We start from the raw sequence: 26,939 nt of genomic DNA, 5'->3' as shown, positions 1-26,939 counted from the left end.
GTTTTTAATACTTCCTTGGTCTCCATGTCCTCTGGTCTTGTGCTCATGCTAACACAAATTCATTTACCACATCTCCATTTTCAGTTAAAGATCAGGGGATTTCCCCACTCCTATTGCAAGAATTCATGTCATTTTAAACTATAAAAGCCCCAAACAACTTGCTTTCATAGACTTACAATTCAATTCTGGAGCACTACCTCAAAGACCTGTTGCCAACTCACCTCATCATCTCTTGCTGCGAAGACCTTTAGAACTTGATTTCCCATGAAGAATCTTCTCTGAACCTACAAGAGAGGAAAAGAATTGCTTTTGATGCAAAATAAGTAACATGTATAACCATAATGACACACATTGCTAAGAAATTCCATTCAAAATCCTCTTACTGAAAAACATTCAGATACTAAAAACACCTTATTACCTGAAGTTTAATTTAATACAACACAACAAATATCTGAGCACCTAGCATGCGTCCAAGATTATCTGAGTACTATAAACACAACAGTGAACAGAATATAATCTTGCCCTTGAGGAGCTTTAATAGATAACTATGAAATTAACTGCAGTGTAGTATTATGGTCCAGGGTTACATGGTGCTTTAAGAGAACATAAGGAGGGCACCAAGCCTGGTCATGAGGGATCAGAGAAGGTTTCTGCAAATGGTGACACCTAAGTCGAGACTTAAAAGGACAAATAGGAACTAACTAAGAGAAAAGTCTGGGCACAAGCGTTCCAGGCAGAGAAAACAGTATCAATAGAAGTCTGGAGTGCTGTAAATGCATGGTACATTTGGGGAACTGCTCTTGGAGTAGTACAGTGCCACTGTGTGAGAGGAAAGCTGAAAAATTAGATTACAGAGATTAACAAAGATCAGATGATGAAGTCTCCTAAGAACAAAGCTAAGTGGTTTGCATTTCCTCCTAAGAGTAACACTGAGGCACTGATGAACAGTAGAGGCCTGAGTGAAGAATTAGAGGGGAAGGGTTGAAAGAAAGAGAAATTAAATAAAAAATAAGTACTGCGTGTCTCTCCCCCCACCCCCTTAAATTCAATTAACTTATCTAGCACAGTATCAAGAGGGGTCAAGACAGCTCTACTAATACCAGATTAGAAAATGAGTACTGAAGAGTTCTGAAAATCATAACCACCTGCACTTATCTACCAAGATCAACTTTGTCTGATCTATGAAACCTGGAGCCTGAGGTTTATTTTTAAGAACATGCCATGTGCTGTACTGGGCAATGTTTCTCATGCATTTTTATGCCCTCCCACCTCTAGAGTTGAGACATTATGAGCACTTTCACCATAATACCAGCTCAAGAAGACTGAACCTCAAAGGGATGAGGGTTAGGCCCACATAATTCAAATACCCCTCATCTCCACTTCCATTCCCTATTCAAAAACCATCCTGTATTTTTAGTTTGCTATGCTCATATAGATTTACTTAACGGCTCTGAACCTCAGTTTCCTAATGTATAAAATACATACCACGGCAACATTAACCCCCAGACTAGGTTTTAGAAAAATTAAAAGTGAAATAAATATACCTTATAAATAAAATTACCAATCAAAAGCATGCCATTTCAAATAACAGCTAGGAAAAAGCTCATTTAGTTTGTTCACAATTGTACCTGAGAAGATTTACAAAATCCCAAAACAGAGAAGCACTTCCCCTCCGATTTATATTTCATTTGTTCCTCATCCACTTTAGAGAAAGGAACTATATCACTTCCATAGCGGAACCCTGGAGAAAAAGAGAAGAGCATCTGTTAAGCATACGGGGCCTCATTTTCTACAAGCTGAAATTAGTTCTATGCATACATTAACAATACACGCACACGCCAGAGCAAGCCTCCATCTTCTATTCCCTGGAATCAGATTACTGCCCCTTGTGATCAATGGTGAAAAAGCAGCAGCAGATACACAAACCACATATACAACATACAGACGATTAAAATCTAATTACATTTTTTAAAGTAGCATATTTTGCAATCTAGTTACCTTAATGATTACCCAGCCTAAAAGAAAACATCTGGCAAATGTTAACGTACTAGTTATCCTCCAAAGATAAACCATGGTTGACTAAAGTACAGCATGATTTGTAAACATAAGAACACATTATTCGGAAACGTAGAGACCCACAGAGAAAAATGCCAACAGGAAATTTTCAGAACAAAATGTTCTCAAAAATGCATGCTGGAGATATGCAATGCCTGACAGAAGCTAAAACTCTTCTGTTTGGAAACATTCAATTGATAAGTTGTATATTTTTCTATATTTAAATTTCTTTTATTTCTGGGATTTAACTGTATTTATTTTTCTTTTTAATTACATAGGATATTTATATAAATATGGCCCTTGTCTTCTTAAAAAAAAAAAAAAAAAAAGTCCAGGCCTGTTCCGTAGCCTGTATTCTATGAAAAATCATGCCCTTTCAATACACAGTATCTTCTATGTTTTGTGGGAAGGAGGAGCATCAAAATCCAAGGATTCTGGCCTTGGATAAATGCAAAGGAAAAGCACATCTTTACCCCAAGACACAATAAAACTTTCATATCCAGGGAGAGATTGTGTGATCTAGTGTTTATTTGTTCCTGTTAGTCTGCTGATGACATCTATTTTATTAAAAAGAAACACACTTTTAGGCCGGGCATGGTGGCTCACACCTGTAATCCTAGCACTTTGGGAGGCTGACACAGGTGGATCACAAGGTCAGGAGATTGAGACCATCCTGGCTAACACAGTGAAACTCTGTCTCTACTAAAATACAAAAAAAATTAGCCAGACATGGTGGCACACGCCTGTAGTCCCAGCTACTCAGGAGGCTGAGGCAGGAGAATCGCTTGAACCCGGGAGGTGGAGGTTGCAGTGAGCTGAGATCGCCAGTCTGGGTGAAAGAGCAAGACTCCGTCTCAAAATAGAAACGCATTTTTATTTCCATGTATGTCTTTTTTAAAAAACTAGTGACAAAACCAAATTTTCCAACAAAAATTAACAGGGAAATGTATGGCACATGATTAAGACTGGTACCTTGAAACCAAATGTTTATCTTATCTCTGTCATCAGTCATCATCTTACTTGAATCGTGTGAATCGTGTAACTTGTAACGAACATTCTAACTAAAACTGTTTTATGTTTTCTGGTTCATCTACTTGAAGGGCATATAACTCCAACTTTGGTACATTGTATACTTACAATAGACTACAACATTTAACCAGATTCCTTTGCTCACATGTGTATACTGGTCCCTTAGTTCAAGAAAAAACAAAAAACAAAAAACAAAAACCTCTAGCTGATTAGGGGCTGGAAACTGGAGGATAGGCAAAGGAAGTAAGCTAGTAATGGCAAAAAGGTACAGGAGAAAAGATGCACTTCTACGCTCTTTGAACCCAAGCAGTTTTTAACTCTTCCCTCTCCATTGCCCCAGCAATAAATTTCCTTTTTGCCTAAGATAACCAGGGATGCCTTCTTTGCTGACAACCAAAAGAACTGGCATCCATCCTCATCACTAGATCCTCCTCCTTCCAATCCATCCTACAACCAGTTGTCATATTAATCTTCCTAAAACATAACCCCAATGACATTCTGTTCCTCAAAACTGTAAGTGGCTCCACGTTGTTTTCAAGGTGATGCATAAACTCTTAGCCTATTATCCAAAGCCCTTCATTACTCAGTCCAAATTCAGAATAGAATGCAGGCACAGACTCTGAAGCAGTACAGGCCTAGATCCAAGTCCTGCTAGTTGAGAACTGTGTGGCTTTGAATATGTGAATGAGTGTCTTTCAGCCTCAGTTCCCTTATCTATAAAATGGAAATAACAAACAGTGCCTGCTTTATAAGACGGTCGTTGATGATTAAAAGAGAAAATGCAGGCTGTCCATTAGACGCTACCCTCAAGTACTAACCTGCACATGCTCAATACACCAACCCAAGTGGACTACTTAATATCTCTGAGAAGTCCCCCTACTTTCCTGGTCTTGTGCCTTTAATCATGCTATTCTTCCTACTATGAGCCAGTTATTATACCAGGATCAAATGATTAACCAATGATGGAACCATGATTCTAATCCAGGTTTGATTCCAAAATTCATGTTCTATGCTACAGAATTGAATTCAAGAATTAGTAGAAATTGTAGGGTATTAATTATATTCTACACATAATCCATCAGGAGAAAGGAAGGAATCATAACCACCACCACCTTTAAACAACCCCCTCCTCCAACACACACAAATATACACTGTAAGATGAAATACAGTGTCACAGAGGAAAAGAATTCTTTTCAAGACTTGCAAATCAAAACTATACTGCGTAGCGAATAGCCTGGCAAAACATTTACCTAAGGACTCTGGTTTCTATCTTAACCATCATTTGGTATCTTAATAATTTTAGGTCTTGAACATACAGATATCCTCAGCTAGTTTCTAAGTACTCTGGATAAAGATGCCATCTAGACACACTATTCAATCCAAATGGGTATAATATAGGAGTACAACTTTTAAAAAGTCCTATTTAATATGAAGCAATATAATAAATACAAATAATTTTCAGCCCCTAAATTAAGGAAGCATATCTGGTAGGACATAAAACCTGAAGTTGGCACGTAGAAGAATAATCACCATGAAAGCCAAAAATAAAATAAACAAAAAAACCTTAGTTCAACCATATTAAACATTCTCCTAGCTAGTGAGTTTCAAACTTTAAAATAAAGCCAAGTATTGAGTACCATCACTTAAGACATTTAAAACTCACAGAGATGGACACCCAAGTGTACTCCTGAGAACCAACCTGCCTAAGACCCAACAAATGAGCTAAAGGACCTAGGGTCTCATTATCCTTTCAAACTGTTATATCTCTATAACTCAAAGAAATAACTTTAAACAAATAATAATACAAACTGCAGCCTGCATCGTATCATGTTGAAGAAAATGTCTTTTAGGCAACAGTGAAAACTCTTACTGACATACCTTGAATAATATCCTCTTTTAAAACTTCAGTTTCATCATCATCATTTAAGCAATAAACTGTTTCTTTTTGTATATCTTCTTTTTTTAGGGTTTTTGCATCCACAACTGTCCAAGTCTTTTTAACTCTCTCCTGTAGAATCTTACATTCCAAAACACAAAAGGAAAACAAAGAAAGTTAGGATTCCAATTGACAGAAGATGAAAACCTAATACACTCTCTGACACAGACAAAAATCCAGAACAATTACTCTAGCTACATTATTTTGTTTGCTCATGCCTATTATGAAAATTTTAGTTTATTTTATAACAAAATATACTGGATAACTTTCTCTACATTTCATTTTCTCCCAAAAGTAATCCACAAATATTTACATTCACATTTTCTATACAAAACCTCAGACTGTCTAATATTTTTATTTATTTTTATTTTTTGAGACAGAATCTTGCTCTATCGCTCAGGTTGGAGTGCAGTGGTGCGATCTTGGCTCACTGCAACCTCCGCCTCCCGGGATCAAGCGATACTCATGCCTCAGTCACCCAAGTAGCTGGGACTACAGACGCACATCACTATGCCTGGCTATTGTTGTATTTTTAGTAGAGACAGGGTTTCGCCATGTTGGCCAGGCTGGTTTTGAACTCCTCGCCTAAAGTGATCTGCCCACCTCAGCCTCTGAAAGTGCTGGAATTACAGGCATGAGCCACTGCACCCAGCCAGACTGTCTAATAAAAAGAGGACTATACATTTTATCATAGTTTCCAATAGAAAAAAAAAAGAAGTAATATATCTGTGTCAGAAATCAACAAAGAAATTTGAAAAGGGGGCCAAAATAAGAAAGGGAGGAGACTGTATTCACATTCCTAGGGACACTATTCTAGGCTTTGATGGAAGCTGAAATAAATAAAGAACTACCCCAAGGTTCTCACGGATATATCATGTATTTTGGAATTAAGTTCTTTAATATACAAAGAAAAAAACTGAATAAAATGTTCCTATTTATTTTGAACACTTAAAGGAAAAAGGCAAGGAGGCTCACATGAAGGCATGAATCAGATTCCTACTCAAACTAGAATTTCATCAAATAATCACCAAAAGCAACTCATTTTTTAAAGTGTGCTATTGTATATAAATGTACACATATTATAAAATGCAATTTTACAGTAACAAAACATTTTTTTACATTTCACAGATGTTGTTACTATCAGATCATTCATAATTGAATTAGGTGTGACTGAGCTCCAAAACTGAACTTAACTTTGGTGCATTATCTACATTTCTGCTATGATACTACAATAACACAGCTTAATGCATTTCATTTTCTTTCTTTTAAAAAAAAGAGAGAGGCCTAGAACTTATGATTAACAATCAATTACCAATGGAGAGAAAGTAAAAGAGGAGGAAATCAAACTCTATTATAGACAATTCTTTAAACTTCCTCTCCTAGCCTGCCTTTTACATAAAAAGCTAAACACAACGAGATTAAATGAGCAGGGAGAACTAGAAAAGCAGTAATTATGGTTCCGAGTAACACACACATGAATTGTCTGTTCCTTATATACACATATTTATCTGCCTGGTAACATTTCCGTTAAAAACGTGTACCTGCCACTTACCGATTTATAGGCTGCAATCCTTATAGACAAATTGGAGCCAATGGTCAGTCGGCAGGGCCAGTGAATGGAATGCCTCTCAATTTTCTTGAAGACGCACAGTTTTCTCAGACTCTCACTTAATAAAGAAAAATATAAAATGAAAGCAACAATTTTTAAATGTTAACTTGTGCTGGATGATGCATTTGATTTTCTACAATGAAAAGTGAGCTAATGTTAACTATAAAGAGAAAAACAGCAGGAGATGGCCGGGAAACAACAACCACAAGTTGGGAGACAGCCAGGGCAAGAGTGAGTTGGCTTAGAAGGGAAGAGGAGCTGAATTACTTTACTAACAGGTGAAAATGAACAGCTCTATTTCCCTCTTATTCAATATTTTCTTTCAACTCTGCCAGATGTTCTTAACGTTTTTTCAGGACCAAGAACATCTTTGAGGATGTGATAAAAGTACATTCATGAATGAGTCTCCACACAATATAAAGGATTCACCACCAGCTCCCTGAAAACCATGGACCTGAGGATAAGAACTTCTGTCTAGGCCCGGCATAGTGACTTACACCTGTAATCCTAGCACTTTGGGAGGCCAAGGCAGGCGGATCACCTGAGGTGGGGAGCTCCAGATCAGCCTGACCAACATGGAGAAACCCTGTCTCTAGTAAAAATACAAAATTAGCCACGTGTGGTGGCGCATGGCTGTAATCCCAGCTACTAGGGAGGCTGAGGTAAGAGAATCCCTTGAACCTGGGAGGCGGAGACTGCGGTGAGCTGAGATTGCGCCATTGCACTCCAGCCTGGACAAGAATGAAACTCTGTCTCAAAAAAAAAAAAGAAAAACGGAAAAAAAAAAAAAGAACCTCTGCTCTAGAATATCAAAGGGAGGGCACCATCCTATAACTATCATCACTGTTTACAAATCTATAATTCATTAATTCCAATTCTGAATATTAAAGACACACGTTTTTATATGTATATAATAGTGAGAGTTAAAGACTATCCAAGGAATAAAGGAATTTAGTTCATATTTAGTCTTAAGGTAAAGCAGGTTAACTCTAGGTTTCTTACTGGTGGGAAAAGCTGGGGAGAGGTGCAGTGTTGTGGAGTGCTGCTTCACTTAAACAAAAGTGAAGATCAATCATATTTTCATCTGGCCTATAATCAAACACAACAGGGAAGATGATAGGAGACAGATGGAATTTGTGGTATTCACTAAAATAAGCAGCAAAGGAATTAATGACAAAATACACTCAAAGCATACAGTCCAGACTTTCTGGCTGAACTCCTTGGTACAGATAAAAAACAGATCTACAAAGTGGTAAAGAGAATTATTTTACATTATCCACAGAGTTATGGACAGACGGGTCTCACGAGACTCCCATTTTCGAAATAATTTACAACGAATAGCAGATATCTTACCTGACACCCAGCTTCCAAAGCCTATGGTGCACAATGGCTTTGGACTTGCTGAGCAATGAATGGGTCTGAACCATGTCTAACCTGTCTCATACAACATTACTAATCAAACAGAATATAAACCTCATGGCCTAAAATCACCATGAAGTTTAGATTCTATTTCAGGGAAAATTCTAAAGACAGGCGTCCAATATATAAGATCTGAGTAGCTGGGCGTGGTGGCGCACGCCTGTAATCCCAGCTACTTGGGAGGCTGAGGCATGAGAATTGCTAGAACCTGGGAGGCAGAGGTTGCGGTGAGCCGAGATCACATCACTGCATTCCAGCCTGGGTGACAGAACGAGACCCTGTCTCAAAAAAAAATCTGAGAACAACTAACTCAGTTCTGCAGTAGAGCTCAATCTCTCCAAGTAGATGTCAAGTTCTCTTCCTAAGATCTATATGGAGATACATCTAGTCCAGTGCTGTCCAGTACAACTTTCTGCAATGATGGTAATGTTCTATTTCTAACCATGCTAGCCCAATAGACACTTCAAACACAGATAGTATCACTAAGGGACTCAATTTTAAGATGTATTTAATTTTAACTAACTTGAATTTAAATAGCCACATGTAGCTAATGGCTACTGTACTGGATGGCAGAGTTCTGGTCTATACCTTCATGGCAGATCTAAAATCAAAGTAGCGTCAAAATGCTAAAACAATGCATAGTCAGTAATTTCCCCACCTGATATTCTACAGAAAAATTTAAAAAACAAACAAAAACACTTTTTAAAGAGTAATCTATATTGGTCTCTAATTTTTCTTTTCTTTTTGAGACGGAGTCTCACTCTGTCACCCAGGCTGGAGTGCAGTGGCATGATCTTGGCTCATTGCAACCTCCACCTCCTAGGTTCAAGTGATTCACTTGCCTCAGCCTCCCAAGTAGCTGGGACTACAGGCATGCACCACCATGCCCAGCTAATTTTTTTATTTTTAGTAGAGACGGGGTTTCGCCACGTTGGCCAGGCTGGTCTCGAACTCCTGACCTCAAGTGATCTGCCCACCTCAGCCTCCCAAAGTGCTGGGATTACAAGCATAAGCCACCATGTCCAGCCTAATTTTTCTTTATGATACCATGGGTAATATGTTTAGCTTAAGGCATTTATTCCCAAATTTGAGAGAAACAACTTAGGAACACATATCTGTAAATATTGTGACAAGAACACATTACGCCAAGAAACTTTACCTCACAGGATTCCTCACTGATTCCTAGGGCAATCCGGTGGGCAATTACAATTTTGTTTCCTAAATTTCCATTTACCTATCATTTTTCAAGGCTGTCTGTATTTAGAAAATCAGAATATAGTTTTTGTCAATTATAGCTCATCAGAAATATTAAAAATGGTCGTTGAGAAAAAATATTAAGGAGATATACACTGTAGCTACTTAAAAAAATTCTAGTTGTTGAATGATTACTTCAATGTGCTTAAACAGCCTGTATTTTGTGTACAGACTGATAAGTTGGAAATAATTCATGAATATCAAGCAGTATTACCCCTGAGAATTTGAACCACCCAAGCCAATACTGCTATGTAAAGTACTCTATTGCCACTTTTACCAAATTGAACCCCATAGGACATACACTATTCTAGATGCCACTGATCCTTCTTAGGTTCTTTGCTCAAAATGCATGTATGTCCAATTCCAACCAAGAATAAGATGGATAAAGGAGATGGTCTCTTCCATAGTCTCTAGCTGGATGGTTGAAAAAGCAGTTTGCTTTATCGTTATATGGTACTCCAAGGAATTCACTTTTCTTAAATCATTTTGCCTTTCCAATGCCCACATAAAGTAAGTAGGCTATGAACTCTTTAGGTTGTAGTTTTTTTTTTTCACTCAATCAAACTGCTTTGTGATCAAAAGTTTAAAAAAAAATCACTATACCATAGTATGCTACTTTCTAAAACCTTAATAGGATGATAAGAAGATACCGACTATCTCAGATCTGAGACCACTTTCTATAATTAAGAATGTTTTTTGTAGATGTGTAAAAAGAAAGGGCCCAAGAAATGTATCCCAAGCTTGGCATAATGAAGAAATCTACTATTTCATCTTTTGCAATTTGACTTATTAATTTCTCACGGTATCTATATATTCCTGAACTTCACTGACACAGGTTCCGGAAATAAATGAGAAACATGTGCCAAGAACACAAACTTTAAAAAGGGTGATTAACGGTGGGTGTACTATTTCTTTAATAAAACTCAGAATATTAAGCAATGACTAATTCGAGAGTGGCCCGGAAAAAGGAAACATTTGGAAGACCTCTAATCAAAAGAGAAATTTACGTGGGTACAATTAAAAATTCCTATCAATGTTTTCAATTCTTACCTGAATGAATAAATTTCATCCAACCCATCTTCACCTTCTAAAGATATCATCACCATTTTCACTATCTCAAGACCTTCTTTCTGCTGTTCGGTAATTCCTTTTAGTGGAAAGGAAGGCCCATGGCCACCTAAGCGAAAGGTACCATCTCCTCTGTCCCCACTTCCATCTTCCTTGCCAAGTGAGAAAGGCAAACTATTAAAGAAAGATCAACAGTAGTTAATGTTCTAATCCTGTAACTGTCACTCATCAGCTATGAGAAAATAAGCACATCAGTCAACCTTATCAAGTTTCAAATTTCTCATCTGTCAAACGACTCTTACCTACCTTAGCCAATATTCTCCCAGTTTCAAGTGACTGAAACCTCTTTGATTTGTAAAAGGGGAAAATCACTGGCTACTACATAACCAAGTAATTGAAAGGGCAGGGTGGCACAAGGCCTTAGGAAGTCCAGACCCAGGGTCTCATCTGTGGCAAGGATTACTCTCTCTGTCTCTATTTTACTTTCATTTGCCTTTATGCTGGCTTCACTCTCTCCGACTGGCCTCTTCCACACTGTAATGGTCTACACATGTCCCCCAAAATCATTATTTTGAAATCTAATCACCAATATGATACTATTAAGACAAAGGCCCTTTAGGAGGTAATGAAGTCCTGAGGGTGGGGAACTCATAAATGGAGTTAGCGACCTTAAAAAAAATGGTTGAAGGGAGAGGCTTTTTGCCATTTTTGCCTTTTATGTCCTTCCACCATGTGAGAACAGTGTTAGCCCTTTTGACATGGGATGACACAGCAATAAGGCACCATCTTGAGAGCAGAGATCTCTCAGCAGATACCAAATCTGTTAGTTTTGTGATCTTGGACTTCCTGGCCTCCAGAATTGTGAGAAATAAATTTGTTTTTAAGGCGATTTCTCATTTTATTTGCTACACTTAAAATAGGGCTGTTTACAATTTTTCTTCATATACTTAGCAAATACAGCATGATGTAATTTGCATGTCCTGCATTATTTATCAGGTAAAAAGTTTCCAGGGAGGAAAGTGTGAGACACAGGGTTTGCATCAGGTTACTCCTGTTTCCAAAGCAACAACCAGAAAAAGACAATCGTAAAAGTGAAGAGAAAGGAAGTTATCCTGGAAAAAGAAATTACAATAACTGTTCTGTCTATTCTGCGTTAGATCAGAAATAAGCTTCCTCAGTAGTCAGTAGAAGAAACTAAAAACTATGCCAGGCACAGTGGCTCACGCCTGTAATCCCAGCACTTTGGGAGGGCGAGGCAGGTGGATCACTTGAGGTCCGGAATTCAAGACCAGCCTGGCCAACATGGTAAAACCCCATCTCTACTAAAAATACAAATATTAGCCGGGCGTGGTGGCACACACCTGAAATCCCAGCTACTAGGGAGGCTGAGACAGGAGAACTGCTTGAGCCTGGGAGGCGGAGGCTGCAGTGAGCCGAGATTACGCCACTGCACTCCAGCCTGGGCAACAGAGCGAGACTCCACCTCAAAAACAAACAAACAACAACCAAGAAAAACTAAAAACTGCTGGGTGTCGTAACATGCTTCTATAGTCTCAGCTATGCAGAAGGCTCAGGTAGGAGGTTCACTCGAACCCAAGAGTTTTTGGCTGCAGTGAGCTATAACTATGCCACTACAGAAGACCTTGTCTCTAAAAAAAAATTAAAAATAAATTAAAAACAGAACACAGGGCTTCTTTGAGCTGCTGGTAATTTTTTAGTCCAATTACAACAATCAGTTCTACATGGAATACACCAAAGAGTAAAACTATGAACTCTACTTTGTATGCTGGAGGTTTGTAGCACAGGAAGAAAGCATATTACCAAGAAAAAAATACAACCAAATAAAAAGCAAATAGAAGGAAAGGCTATGCTTCCTCTTCTGCACTTTTCTGTATTGCTCATGGAAAAAAAGAGTAGCTCTTTTGAATGACATTCACAGAAATGCAGTATGCTTCTAACATGTAAAGGCATCCTGAGATTATGAAAAGGGACCAGAAGCTGAGCTGGGCTTCTGAAGTACTGAGAAAAACCTCAACTCAGTAAGAAGTGTCACTTAAAAGCACTTAATTTCTCTGAAGTACCATCTTAACAAGTATTGGTTTGATGGGTTATTCTGAACTCTTTTTCCAGTCATACAGAAAGGTGATGTCGCTCTGTAGTCTTAAGAGAAGACTACTCATACATGCAAAACAAGTTCTTAATGTCCCCTGGCAGGCATTTTATGAAGCCAAAGGCTTACCACTCTAAGCTAGAGGCTTCTTGGCATAGCTCTCAATTTGAAAAGCGAGTATTCCCAGAAGATTAATAATTCAACATCCTATACCATCACTCAACTTTTACCAAAAATAGGACAAGAAAAAATATGTTTCAAATGCAGCAAGAAGGGTTAGTGTAGTGACAAGAAATTTTTGTTAGGGATATAACACAGAGAAAGTAAATCCCGGAGGGAATATTCAAGTTACTGTGTGAGGAGGAATTCTCTCCCTAATAAATTGTGAAATACATATTTTTCCCCTGAAGTTTTATACTCCATCTCTGAATAAACATAAGCAAATTAAATTTTATGTATGTGTCTACATCTTTTGGATCTGAAAAGAGTTAAACATAAACATGTTATGTATTTAGAATGATTCCCAAGTTGGCATTCCTGTCTACCCTAAAACATGCACTCTGTATAGGACACAGTTCTCTAGAGCTGTTTAAGAAAAAAAAATCCATCAATCTGATAACTGTTTGGGTAAAGCCTTCTAAGCAGGAAGGAGACAAATTGAATATCCTCAAAGGGTTCTTCTAATCCTCAATTCTTTGCGTCTAGGAACACTAAACAACGATCTGCCGCTAAGCTCAATTCTTCTGGATCACTGACTTTCATCTTCTTGTCACCACCACTCAGAACAGTTCCTAGAACACAGAGAGTAACCAGCAAACGTTTGCTGAGTAGTCAGTCATCTGACAGATTCAGCCTTGGAGCAGAAAGTGAAAATTCCCATAAACCAAGTACTCTATACAGAGGGCCCAATCACTATATTAGGAAATCATAGGATTTGTCTACATGCATTATTCTTAGGATCTTACAAGAATTGCAGGGAGATATCACATTTCTTCAAGCTATGAATTATAATATCCAGCTGACTTTTGCTGAATCGGCTGCTGAGGTCAGTGAATATTTCAATATGCCTCTTCTCAAACTTCTTTCCTCTAAAAGAGAGAGTTATCATATTAATAAATCATTCTCCTGAATTATTTTTCTACAAATTCAAATATACTTGGTCACTGAGGAGAGAAGCTTAGAAATGGATCTAGATAGAGTTAATAAATGTGATTACATTCTAGTAGTCCAATTAAGTTCTTATTAAACTCATCATCAACCCTGATACACTTTATACTTTGAACATCTTGGCCAAAATTTCTGGGCATTATGGAAATATTATGTTTCTGGATTCCTAACTCAAATGTGATGAAAAAATATCCCTTCCCAGCCACCACACAGCATGTAAACAAAGAATTCTCCCAGCATACTATAACTTCAGCCTTGCTCAGGTTCACTTTCTAAATATCATGCTCTGATTCCATGCACAGATTTTGTGTGGCAAGATTTAGCAGAGGATGTACAGAGATTGAGAAATGATTATACAGATTTAGGCCTGGGATTTTAGTGCAAATGATTCTCCTGACAGCCAAGAGGTATGTGTACATGCACATGTATGTCTCCAGAGATACATTTCCAAGGCACAATAATTAAATAAATACTGAATTAGGAAGCAGGCCAGGCATGGTGGTTCATGCCTGTAATCCTAACACTTTGGGAGGCCAAGATAGGAGGACTGCTTGAAGCCAGGAGTTTGAGAAAACCTGGGCAAAATAGTGAGACCATCTCTGCAAAAATAAAAATTTGAAAATTAGCTGGACTTGGTGGCATGCACCTGTAGTCCCAGCTACTCAAGAGGCTGAGATGCAAGGATCTCTTGAGCCCAGGAGATCAAGCTGAGGTTGCTGTGAGCTATATTGGCACTACCGCACTCTAGCCTGGGTGACAGAAAAATACCCCAACTCAAAAAAAAAAAAACAAACAACAACAACAAAAAACATACACACACACAACAAAAAAGGGAAGTTGGCCAGAGTTAGTATGCACTTAATAGCAATGACATATGGCTTATACCACTTAGTGTTTTTTAAAATTCCTGGTAATCAGCTTAAGTCTAATAGGAAGTAAACTGAAATAAGCCAAATGTTTTATTTCTCCCAGAAAAATACTCACCGAGTATAGCCCTTCCTCTTTTAAAACTTTTAAAAAACAGAGAGGTTGGACTGAATCATTCAATTCTATAAAAATGTTTCTCTTGACACACAAACATGCAGCTTGATTAACAATGAATCACAAAGTACATTCAATAGATTAACCCATACAATTTTTGCAAAAAGATTCACTTCCAGCTCTCTTCCTTGGAACACTTACATTGTTTCATGTTGAATCACATCCATGCTCACGATTAGTGCATCCAGGACTCAGCTAGTTAAGGACAGGGATATCACCAAACAGTCTCTTCATGCCACGAACACACAACTCTTTCCAGTGAAGTGCTGGAAATTGTGGACACTGAACTATGTGATGACTTAAAGTACTTGCCTGAGTGCCCTTCTTCCAAAGTTCACTAACATACATTCATACATTCTATACATCAAACTATATATTCTGCCAAAAACAACCAAGAAATATAAACAAAAGGTAATCTAACACATTGCATTCATTTAACCAAAAATTATGTCATTTAATAGTATCTAGAACCCATTTTTGGTGGCCACAGTCCATTCTTAAATATGAAGCGAACCATAATGTAGCATTTGCAAGTCACCCCTAACACAACAGCACTTCCCAGTGATCAGGAATAGCACTACTAATTGATTAGAAAAAGAACAAGAGTGATCCCTTAAAATTAGGGGACCTGTGGAGTAAACTGGAAATCTCACTTTGGGCATCAATCTGATTTCTGGCACAAAAACATCTTCCATCCAGAAAAAAAGTAGACAATATTGGGAGGATACTCTTTTAAAAGTATCTTTTATCCACCTCCAAACATTTCTAACGAGCACCACTAAAACCCTCTGCATATAGTCAATGCTCACATATACTCCCTAGGGTCTTCCCCCTTCCTATGCCTCCCAACCTCTCAATATCACCCATGCAGAGAACAGGGAAGTGAGTGGAGGGCTGGGAGCCCAAGCACTGTTTTAAACTGATTAATTTCACATTAAACCCTATTAACACATTACCTCTCCCTCCTCAGAGCAAAATATACCCATATACTCATAGCTGAAACTCTGGGGGTGTCTCATCAAACTGCTTTACGATTCCCAGAATAAAGGAAATTTCTTAAAGTTTTCTCTGGCAGAAAAAGGATACAGTCAGCCTGTTGAGAACCTGGTTGGATTTTGCTTTCAATGTCCTCCAGTAAATCAAAATCTGGTAGCATCAGATGTCTGTGCACTGTGATGTTCTGATACTGATCCCCACCAGAAAGAGGATTGTCAGTGCCATCCGTACCAAACAGGACTAAAGCAATCTCATCCTTGTTCTCAGCAAACACCTAGAAAAAAATGTCAGATGGCTGAAAACTATATTAGAACAATCTGGAAGCAATAAAATAACTAACCTTCAGGGAGCAGGACAACAGACCTCCCTATGGCAGGTCCCTGGGGCCATATAGTATTGGGCGGGATGAAAGATGAGACTTATGGACAATGACAATTCTTAGGTTCTAAACAGATGTTTTTCATTGACTGTAAGTCTCACCCTTCATTTCAGCAGAAGTTGGGGTGTGGAAATAGGAGGGTGGTAAGTGTTCTTGATGATTTCCAGCCAAATCAAACTCATAACTCTCAATTAGAGAACCAAAAATGGACAATGTGAAAAGATTTTAGTATGTCTTTATAGAATGTCTAAGGTTTAAATTTTCCAGAGGTTAAAAAAAAAAGTGCAGGATCGCCTATATCCCAGCAATTTCATTGGCAGGCATATACAGTACACCCTAGAAAAATTATGTACAGATAGGAAGTTTACACTTCAGCACTGTTTATAATAGGGCAAAAACTGGAAGCAAACTATCAAACAGAAGAATGCAAAAACACATTGCAGAATATTTACACAATGAAATATCATACTCCAGTAAAAATGAATAAATTTGTCCAACACATATCAACATGAATAGATCTAAAAAAATATGTTGATAAAAGATATGCTGCAGAATTACATGTACCATATAAAACCATTTACATACACTTTTGACAGCTTTATACAATACTAAGTATTTATGAATATATACTCATGTCCAAGTATAAAATATACATAGTAATAACTACCAAAATCCTGAGAAAAGAAGAGAAAAAAAAGGGTTAGGAAGGGCCTTCAGGTTTATCTGTAACACTTTATTAAAAAAAAAAAAAAAAATCAAACAAATATGAAACATTAGGATTTACAGCATAAGACAATGGGAAAATTGGTTTCCTGTATATTCTCTGTATTTGCCTATTTTATGAAATATTTCATAATTAAATATAAAAACAAAAAATATGACACAAAAGACAGTCCTAATTATTAACATAGGCCTTTTTACATTGATGAGGAAGAGTGCTGTATGAAGAGATAATGGAATTCTGTCATTCTTCATTTTTGTAGGGTCTGTTTAATCCTTCAGTCTGTAAACAACACAACAATTCCCAGTTGTGCATGGACTAATGGTGTCTGCTGCTGGATTCAAGCATGTCTAGCATACTGGCTGGGCAGGTATCTGTCGCCTAGACAAGCATCCATCTTAAGGCAAGCTAATCTTGCCCTAGACAAAATCTCAGTCATGGGAGGGGAGGAAATTCTGAATGTAGTATGGGACTGGCACTAAGTTCCTGATTCTGACTTCCTGATTCTGACTCTTTCTCTCTAAAACAAAAACAAACAAACAAAAAAACACCTATACTCTTGTTACTGGAGTGTAAGTCGGCAGTTATCCAGAGAAACTCCGGAGCGGCGACTCTGCAGTAATCTCGGTTCTTGGTCTTCTCGAAGTAAACAATTGAAACGACAGACATAGGCAAGGTTTAAAGGAGGAAGAAAAATTTATTTTAAGCAAAGTGAGAGTTTACTGGAGAAAGCAGAGTACACTTGGAAGAGAACCAAGAGGGCCACGTGATAAATCAAGTGCCCTGCACCCTTCTTTGTTTAGTTTTTAGACCGCCCCGCGCCCCCCCACCGGCGCCATCTTTTCCCGGGCTTCCAGTCTCCTTTGTTCCTCTCTTGAGCAGGCCGAATTAATCAACGCATGCGCACTAGCCTTGCTAGGGCTTGGGGGGGCCGCCACATGCGTAGTGTGCGTACTAGTCATGCGCATGCTCAGTAGCGGCAACTCGGTATTATTGGTCGAGCGCCCCCAGAGGAAACTTTTATACCGGTTAAATTTCACCATCTTGCTCTTTTACTGCGCATGTTCGAAACCTTAAGGATTATGGCTCCAGGTGTTTTCTGTCTGTTAAGATTCCTCTAATTCCTGATACCAATCATGGCCACTTATTACCTTAGAGTGACAGTTTTATGCCCGCCTGTCTTCCCCTCGATGATAACCTGACAGCTTTGGGGCCCCTCCCTTGCCCTGCTCATCACTTCAGAGGGACAGATTTCTAATTGCCTAACCACGGCTTCACAAATGCCCAACATTCTCGGGGGCCCTCTCTCCTGCCCTGCTCATGTCTACTTACCTTCTCTAACAGCATACTAGGGGACAGCCACACTACTTGAATTCCACCAACACAACTATAACCAAGAACAGGGTTGGAGCACCTTCCTTGACACAACACCTCAAGGACTCCAGGTCATCAAGATTTTTAAAAATCTAGAATGACAGGTGGGAAGTACTAGTGCCCAACGGAAGTGTAAACACACAGAAGAAACAGAAGTGTCCAGGAGGAGCAGCAGTAGATAGTGAAAGAAGCAGGAACTCATGGACTTAGCAAAAGTGGCAGTCATACCAAGCAGAAGGGGCAGAAATAAAAACAGCTGATGCTTACATTGTGTTTACAATATTCCAAGCACTATTCTACATTAATTCTTTTATTCTTCAAAACTACCCTATGTGACAGGTATCATTATTCTCATTTTACACATGGGACACTGAGGCACTGTAGTAGCTAACCTCCAAGATAGCCACCATCCGTTCTTTCTCTCCTTGTATTTGCAGGCTACTCTTTTTATCAAGAGAGGGAGTCTAATTCTCCTCCCTTAAATGTAACCTAACCTTAGTGTCTTGCTTGACTAATAGAAAACAGAAACGACTTTCTGGGGTTTTTAAACATAGGTCTTAAGAAGCCACATAGGCAGGGTCTCATAGAAAACCCATTCTTGGGATACTCCTTAGAACCAGCTGCTTCATGTGAAAATTCAAACTGTGACCTAACCTTAGTGTCTTGCTTGACTAATAGAAAACAGAAACAACTTTCTGGGGTTTTTAAACATAGGTCTTAAGAAGCCACACAGGCAGGGTCTCATAGAAAACCCATTCTTGGGATACTCCTTAGAATGAGCTGCTTCATGTGAGAATTCAAACTATACAGAAACCACATGTAGAGATTCTAATGGACAGCCCCAACTGAGCTCACAGCCACTAGAAATCATCGTCTTCCAGCCATGTGAGTGAGCCATTTTGGACATCTGGTCCAGTTGAGCCTTTGGATGACTCCAGCCCCAGCTGCCATCTGATTGCAACTGCGTAAGAGGCCTCAATAGAGAATCACCCAACTGAGCAACCAGTCACCCCACAGAACCATGAATGATGAATTTTTAAAATGTTACTTGAGACACTACATTTTGGGGTAGTTTATTACATAGCAAAAGATAACTGAACTAGTCACAAACAAGTTGAAGGACTTGTTCAACATTAGAAGGTTAGTAAATGACATGGCAGAACAAGGATACAAACCCAAGCCATCTGTCTCTAGAGATTGTGCTTTTAAACATTACTTTTTACTGCCTCTTGTTTCTGATAAAAACTGTAGTATCTAGTGAAGGGGCCAAAACGAGGGAAGAAAAAATATCAGACTCTAGTGGTAGGTGAACTTGTATGTGAGTACATGTAAGGAAACTCCCCAGAATCCCCTCAAACAGAGGGGCTGGACACTATAAGGAGGCTGGTATCTTGCATTAGTGGGTAGAGGCAACAAGCAGTTCAAACATGGGTTACAAGCTCAGTGTCAATCTGAAACTTACCTGTCGCTGGACAAACATGGTTATCACCTTCTTTGCTTGTTCAAATGGGGATTCTATACCAGGAATGGAGTTACTCATGGTAAAGCCCACGTCCATACACAGCACAACAGCTGCCTGGAAACAAAGTTCCAAAGAGTGTTTGAGAAAATAAGTCATAAGAAAAGACTGTAAGAATGTCCCTTGCTTATTGTATTCATGAACCTGTATCAGTATTTAGGAAAGGTGTGAGAAAGGGATGTGTTCTACATAAGAATGTGTGTAAGACATATAAATTTTCACTACGGAAAACCCTTAAATAGTCCTGATACTTTCTAAAAGCTACAGAAGTTTCTACCAGGAGAGGAACATGCTCCAGATAGCTGCCACTTCTTTGGTCTAAGCCCCAGAATAAACCCATGATGAGTACATATGATGCCAACCTGCAGGCCAGAGTTAAGCCCATTTATGCTCAATATACATCAGACAAACTGCAGCTGACCTGCAGACCTACAAACATGAGAACAGATGCTTTCGTTTTAAGTCACTGATTCGGGGCATAATTTGTTATGAAGCATTTTTGTTACAAGTGACTGCTGAAATCTATATATATGCTAAGAGGTATATCCTGACAATTTGAGTCAGTTTGTAAACTGATGATCTAAAATAAAGACACCAAATCTATTCTAGTAGAGGACACAGACAGATAACAAATAATACCAAAACAATGTTCCATGATAGAAGTATGCACTGGGCACTGAGAGACACAGAAGGAGCATCCACTCAAGACTGGTGGAGGGGATACCAGAGCAGTGAAGGGGCAGAAAAGGCTTCCTGAATGTGGACTTCCTTGGGTGAGTCTTAATGAGTAGGAGTCAATCATGTGAACGCGTAAGTTACAGACAGATAGAATCACATAAGCTAAGGCACAAGCCATTACATAGTAATCACGTATGTAGGAGACTAAGAAAATAAGAGAAACCTAACTAAAAGGAATACATGTAAAGTTATTTATACCTGGCTTCCAAATTTTACCTGAATACAAGCTGGAAGAGACCTGGACTGATGGCAACTCACAATTTCAGTGTGAATTATAAAATCAATCAACAATGTGAAATGTCTTTTGCACCACATTCCCCACACCTATCTTACTTCATCGCCTAAATATGTTGGTCTGTATCAACAGTGTAGTGAATTCAAGAAGAGAAAAAAAGGGTCTTCTGGTGAAAAAAGATAACAGCAATCGGAGACCTGGGATCTAGTCCCATCTCCCCTACCCATTAGTTCTGAGTCCTTGGGAATGTCAATCTCACTGTTAATAATACTAAAAGGTAGGGAACTGTTGGACTAGATGAGGTTTAAGGTTCTTTCTGGAGTTAACATTCCTTGACTCTGACTGATAGTCTCAGCAGTGCTTTGTACCGATCAAACAAACTGTGAAGAGTTCTGGGCTAACATCTTACCAGGAAAATTAATTACAAATGAACATGAAATGAGCAGCTTAGGGAAGAATCTGAAGAATACATGATGTAAAGAACAGCTGGAAAAAACAAGATATTTAAGTCAGATGAGAAGATTAAAGGGAACATAACAGTTTTCTTCCCCACCATTTTTTTCCTTTTTTTTGAGACATGGTCTCACTGTCACCCAGGCTGGAGTGCAGTGGCATGATCATGGCTCACTACCGCCTCCATCTCCGGGCTCAAGTGATCCTGCTACTACCTCAGCCTTCCAAATAGCTGGGACCACAGTTGCACCCCACCACGCCCAGCTAATTCTTAAATTTTTTTTGTAGAGATGGGGTCTCACTGTGTTGCCCAGGCTGGTCTCGAACTCCTTGGCTTAAGCAATCCTCCCACCTCCGCCTCCCAAAGTGCTAGGATTACAGGTATTGGCCACCATGTCTGGCCTCCCCCCAGATATTTGACAGCTGTTGTATAAAAGGATTGGTCTGCAAGAAAGACAACAGGATCAATAGATGGAAGTTACAGGGAGACTGATACGACTCCATACGAGGGATAAAAAATAACATTCAGAAGTGATCAATAAAGAAACTACTCTTTTTAAAGTGATCTCTTGATCCTAGAAATGTTTTAAAAACCTGAATGAATTCCTATCAGGGAAGTTATAGATGATTTCTAAATGTGCTTATATCTCAGGCAACACATGAAAAGGAAAAGATTATTTTTCACTAGTTTACAAACAACACAATGCACTAAGAGATTTCTGAAGTAAAATTAGATTATTTGAAAAAAAAACGTGCTAATAAACCACAAAATTCCTTTGAGAACGGTAAAATGCACATCCCAGTTTCAATGCCTGGGGCATAATAACCTAAAAAAACTTAAGAGTCACAAAATATGCTGCTGCACTTATTTGATAGACACCCACAAAAGCTACTTTTAAGCCAGAAAACTCTAGAGGACTAAAGCACTTTTGTCATGAATTAGGTATCCAGAAAATGCCATCAAAGGGTTTCAAATATGGAACTTATTGTCTGGAAGCAGAATGGTCTATATATCTGAGTTCCTATCTGGCAGCAGTAAGAAAACTGAGAAAGAGAAACTGGGCAGCATAGCAACTTTTCATTTCTATACCAAGGCAATACAGGCTGTTAGAATTTTACTTCCAGTCCCTCTGACACAAACAGCTCCTCCACTAGAGCTACAAAGTTTTCAGCAGCTGAAAGAGGACGAACAAAGGAGGTGAGTGGCATTATTAAAAGTTCATGATCGTTTTAATCAACATTTCTCAATGAAGAGTTGAGAGAACTAGGGATCAGTTGCTCAAACTCGTATCTTGTTTATCTGTATTGAATAAATTCATTTATCCCTGGAACCACATCTCCCTCTAGTGACCCTTCAGAGACAACTACCACTCTTTTATGTTGGAAAAAAAAAATCACTTTAAAATTCATTGTAATTTCTGTTACTGATCTGGGACACCAACGGTCATAGATTTCTAGCAACACAGGGCTTCTCCCGGGCCCTGAAACCGGAGAGCTTGGATTCAAATCCGGATTTCACCACGAAAAGCCCACAGTTCTTTATTCCTTGGTTTTCCCACTTGCAAAATGGAGATAAATAGTTTTCACTTCAAGGGGTTGTTAAGATTAAATGAGACAAGAATAAAAGGTTTAGAACCGTCCCTCACAGATTAGGCTTTCAATAAATGCGGGATATTACGTTATTATAAAGCTAATAACACGACGCTTTATATTTTAAGTTATTTTAGTCACAGATAGTCCCTCTCTTAAGTTTTACAACAAGCCCTGTGGGATAGTTGCTTTATCACAGCTAATTTTCATTCTCATAGAGATCTTAAGAACCCAGGCGTGGAAGTAACAGAGGAAGTGGGGCTAGGAAGTGGAATGGGATAAAGGGAGAGAGAGGCGAGGCGGGTGGGGAGGGAGGTGAGACAAAGAGTAGGTAGAGAGGGAGAAGAGCGATGGGATGGGTGGGTAGTAGAAGAAGTGGAGTCAGCGAGGCTCAAATTCAGGTCTTGGAACCCCAAATATCCAGCTTTTCTCAGAGCGCATCCCTCGGTCCCGGCCCTCCTGACTGAGCCCACCACCATGATCTCTTGCCCCATTCTTCGGCTTGGCCGCGATCCCACGATTCCTGCTTCCGAACCACCCTCTCCGGATCCCCAGTCCGGGTAAAGCCCAAGCCCATGGCTTTCTTTATACCTTATTCCCCGACCGCACCATGTTGCCGGTCCTCAGGCGCTTTGGTCGCTTCTTCCGGGCGGGAACCTGCCGGGTCGCAACTCGCTTCCGGTGGACTAGCGGCAGATAGCGGGAAGAGCCGCTTCGTTCCCTGCTAGGCCTGAAAGGGGCGGGGAAACCGTGCCCCGGAACTCTGAGCATGCGCAGATTCCCGCCGAGCTTGCGCAGATTCCCGCCGAGCTTGCGCAGATTCCCACCGAGCATGCGCAGATTCCCGCCGAGTTTGCGCAGATTCCCCCCGAGTATGCGCAGATTCCCGCCGAGCATGCGCAGATTCCCTCCATTCCGCCGTAGTCGGTAGCGTGTGGTGTTCGAGCCGCCTGAGACGCTAGTACGACAGATTTACTTAACGATTCACTTAATCACTTAAAGATTCACTTCCCTTTTCTCTCATTGAGAATAACACCTAAGGCATTTTGTGTCAGAGCTCTGGAGTTAGAGTTTATTTTCTTTTTTTTACTTTTTAAATCTTTTTTCCTTTTTTTAATTTCATTTTTTCATTTATTTTTTATAACTTTTGATTTTTTTTTCCTCTTATCATTTGTGGGGTTTTTTCTACCTTTTATTTTTGGTTATTGTGGAGTTCGATTTTCTTGAGTATAAGAATGAATGCTGAAAGTCACTTCTCTAAAAGACTCAGTTTCTTCTAAAAAGTGTGATAATGAAACACTTCACCGATGTGATAACCTTAGAGCCAAGTGGGGAAGAAGAGTAGGACGTCCCCAGGAGCACAAAAGTAGAAAGGAGATTCTACTCTGCAGAGAAAATGGGATGCACAAACGCCTGGAGGCATGAGACTTTATCTGCTAAGGCTCTCCCTGTAAGCAGTGGCTCCAGCTTGGAAGGGAGGAGTCGAGGTTTAATTTAGAAGACAAGTCTAGGGAGATATAGAAATAGCAGGTGTCATCACAGTGCTTTACTTGATCACGAGCCCTTTGTCCAGCCCGCATCCCCTACCCCTTTGAGGGAGGCAGGCCCAAGGAGTACCTTGCATAGAAATGACTGCTTTCTATACCGTATAACCCCCAGCTGACAGGTGGCTGGACGAAGGGTCTGGCAAGCTGCAAAGTGTCTGCAAACCTCTGTCCAAACTGAGAAAATCAAGTCCAATCAATATTCTCTCCTGCTTCAAAATTGTTTCTGGGAAAAGCAAGAATTGAACCTGAAAAGATGTGGAGAATCCAAGAGCCAAAATTATAAATATATTGAAGCCTCTAGAATGTAGAGTCAGACATATTCAGACGTGTTCATAGAGCCCAGGAGGTTCTTCCAGCTTTTGATTCAAAGTCACGGAGTTACTTAAAAGCTGAAATATTATTTTTAATAATACTTTTAAGGAACAGCAGCGCCCTGGCCGCTCAGCTTTGCGCGGGCTGCAGCAGGCAGGCAGGCACGGACACTCGCCCTTCCCTTCGGGTGGGATTCCCAAGAGAAAGATCAGCTCGGCAGAAGGGGCGGTGAAGATCTGCGAGGTTGTCAGCTAAATCTCCTCCAGCAAAAGTGGAAAAGAAGCCCAGCGAAGGCAGCAGGACAGCATAAATTTTCAGACAAAGAAGCAAACAAGGGAAAATGGGAGCAAAGGGCAAACAGGCCAAGTGGCTATCCAGGAAACAAAAGATTTACCTGTGGAAAACGGAGAAACTGAAACAAGGAGAGTCCAGCCTCTGGTGAAGCAGGACAGAAAGAAGCCAAATCTGATTAGTATCACATACCATATCTTATCAGTGGTCCTTGTCTCCCTTCTTGTACAATCCAGAGCTAGAGAGAGAAAAAGAAAGAAACAGACAGGGTGTCGCTTGGCCCAGGCTGGAGTCCAGTAGCACAATCATAGCTCCTCTGCACCCTGGAACCCCTGGGCTCAAGCGATTCACTTACCTCAGCCTCCCAAGTAACTGGGACCACAGGTGTGTGCCACCAAGTCCAGCTAATTTTTGTGGGGTTCCTGTGTGTGTGTGGAGGCGGGGTCTTCCTATGTTGCCCAGCCTGGTCTTGAACTCCTGGGATCAAGCGATCCTCCCGCCTCAGCCTCCCAAAGTGCTGGGATGACAGGTGTGAGCAACTGCACTTGGCCTTAGAGGAATATTTTTATCAACTATTTTGATAAGGAATATTTTTATCAACTATTTTTAAATGCAAGTTTTTTAGTAGCTGTAGAAACTTTTTTTTTTTTTTGAGATGGAGTTTCGCTCTTGTTGCCCAGGCTGGACTGCAGTGGCGCAAATTCTGCTTACTGCAACCTCCGCCTCCCGGGTTCAAGCGATTCTCCTGCCTCAGCCTCCCAAGTAGCTGGGATTACAGGCATGTGCCACCACACCCGGCTAATTTTGTATTTTTAGTAGAGATGGGGTTTCTCCATCTTGGTCAGGCTGGTCTCCAACTCCCGACCTCAGGTGATCCGCCCACCTTGACCTCCCAAAGTACTGGGATTACAGGCGTGAGCCACTGTGCCTGGCCGAAACATTTTTAAGAAGGAGGGATTCCCACTTCATCCCATTTCGAAAGTGTAGCTTTTAAAAGGTGAAATAATTCATTTGTTTGTTGTTTGGTACAACCAGGAAACACTGAAATAGTGAATAATGGGAGGCTTTCACTGTCTTGGAAGTCAGTTTAACGTTCCCTAGGGAGAGGGTATTTTATTTCCTATAGTACAAGGCATACTAAATGGCAATATAGAGCCACAGTCATGCATTTAATGTGTCTTGAAAATTTTAAATTACTTCTATTTTCATGGGTTTTTTAGTAGAATTGTTTCCTGAAGAAAACCACTCCTTGATCAAGTTGCTATCCGTGTCAAAATTGTGTGCACTCTGTAACATCTTTGGTTGTGCTAGTCCCGTTTTCCTGATAACTTTGTTAATGTGCTTTGAAAGACTGAAAATTTGAGTGTGTAGAGTATATGATATTAAATTGTGAATTGGTGGGACTTATGTAACAACTTATCAGCATTTGGAGATCATGTACCCTGATATCCTCTTTTTTTTTTTTTTTTTTTTTTTTTTGAGACAGTCTCACTCTGTGCCCAGGCTGGCGTGCAGTGGCACGATCTCAGCTCACTGCAAACCTCCGCCACTCCCACTGACCACCAGGCTCAAGCGATTTTCCGGCGTCAGCCTCCCAAGTAGCTGGAATTATAGGCACCCACCACAGCGCTGGCTAATTTTTGTATTTTTAGTAGAGACGGGATATTGCCATGTTGGCCAGGCTGGTCTCGAACTCCTGACCTCAGGTGATCCGCCCACCTCAGCCTCCCAAAGTGCTGGGATTACAGGCATGAGCCGCCGCACTCAGCCTAAAAAATATTTTTAATAAGACTGGTAAAGAGAATTACTGGAGACTCAATACAGTGAAGGAAATTTGCATGCTTTATGTCCATGTTTTTATCTTGTATATGGTCTCTATTTATTTTTCCTCTTCCTTTCTTTCTCTCTCTCCCCCTCCCTCCTTCCCTCCCTTCCTCTTGCTTTTCCCCTTCCTCTTCCTCCTGCTCCTCCTTCTGCCCCTTCTTCTCCTTCTCCCTGTCCCCACTCTCTGTCTCCCACACACCCTTCAGTACAGGTCTGTTTCTTGGAAGAAATAAAAGACGTTCTAGTAGCTGTGCTTGTTTGCATCTCAGCTG

The 26,939-nt window shown here is 39.9% G+C and overlaps 1 protein-coding gene across 2 annotated transcripts in view; it reads right to left on the bottom strand.

Annotated features, from left to right (window-relative positions):
• The window catches only part of XRCC5 (X-ray repair cross complementing 5), a 96,558-nt gene extending 73,076 nt beyond the window's left edge, over window positions 1-23,482 (bottom strand). The window contains exons 1-10 of one of the 2 annotated variants that reach the window (XM_054548689.1): window positions 23,285-23,482; window positions 19,621-19,734; window positions 15,775-15,958; window positions 14,830-14,878; window positions 13,446-13,568; window positions 10,353-10,544; window positions 6,573-6,687; window positions 4,963-5,101; window positions 1,629-1,741; window positions 222-284 (exon numbers count right to left, since the gene is read on the bottom strand). In XM_054548689.1, the coding sequence (XP_054404664.1) occupies window positions 222-284; window positions 1,629-1,741; window positions 4,963-5,101; window positions 6,573-6,687; window positions 10,353-10,544; window positions 13,446-13,568; window positions 14,830-14,878; window positions 15,775-15,958; window positions 19,621-19,734; window positions 23,285-23,464 (1,272 nt within the window). In that variant the 5' untranslated portion in view covers window positions 23,465-23,482. 2 annotated transcript variants of the gene reach the window in all.
• Between the last annotated feature and the right edge of the window lie 3,457 nt (window positions 23,483-26,939).

Source organism: Pongo abelii, chromosome 11, assembly GCF_028885655.2.
Source record: "Pongo abelii isolate AG06213 chromosome 11, NHGRI_mPonAbe1-v2.0_pri, whole genome shotgun sequence".
Taxonomy (NCBI): Eukaryota; Metazoa; Chordata; class Mammalia; order Primates; family Hominidae; genus Pongo; species Pongo abelii.
The sequence above is the reverse complement of the archived record's forward strand: the minus strand, read 5'-3'. Positions and strand labels throughout refer to the sequence as shown.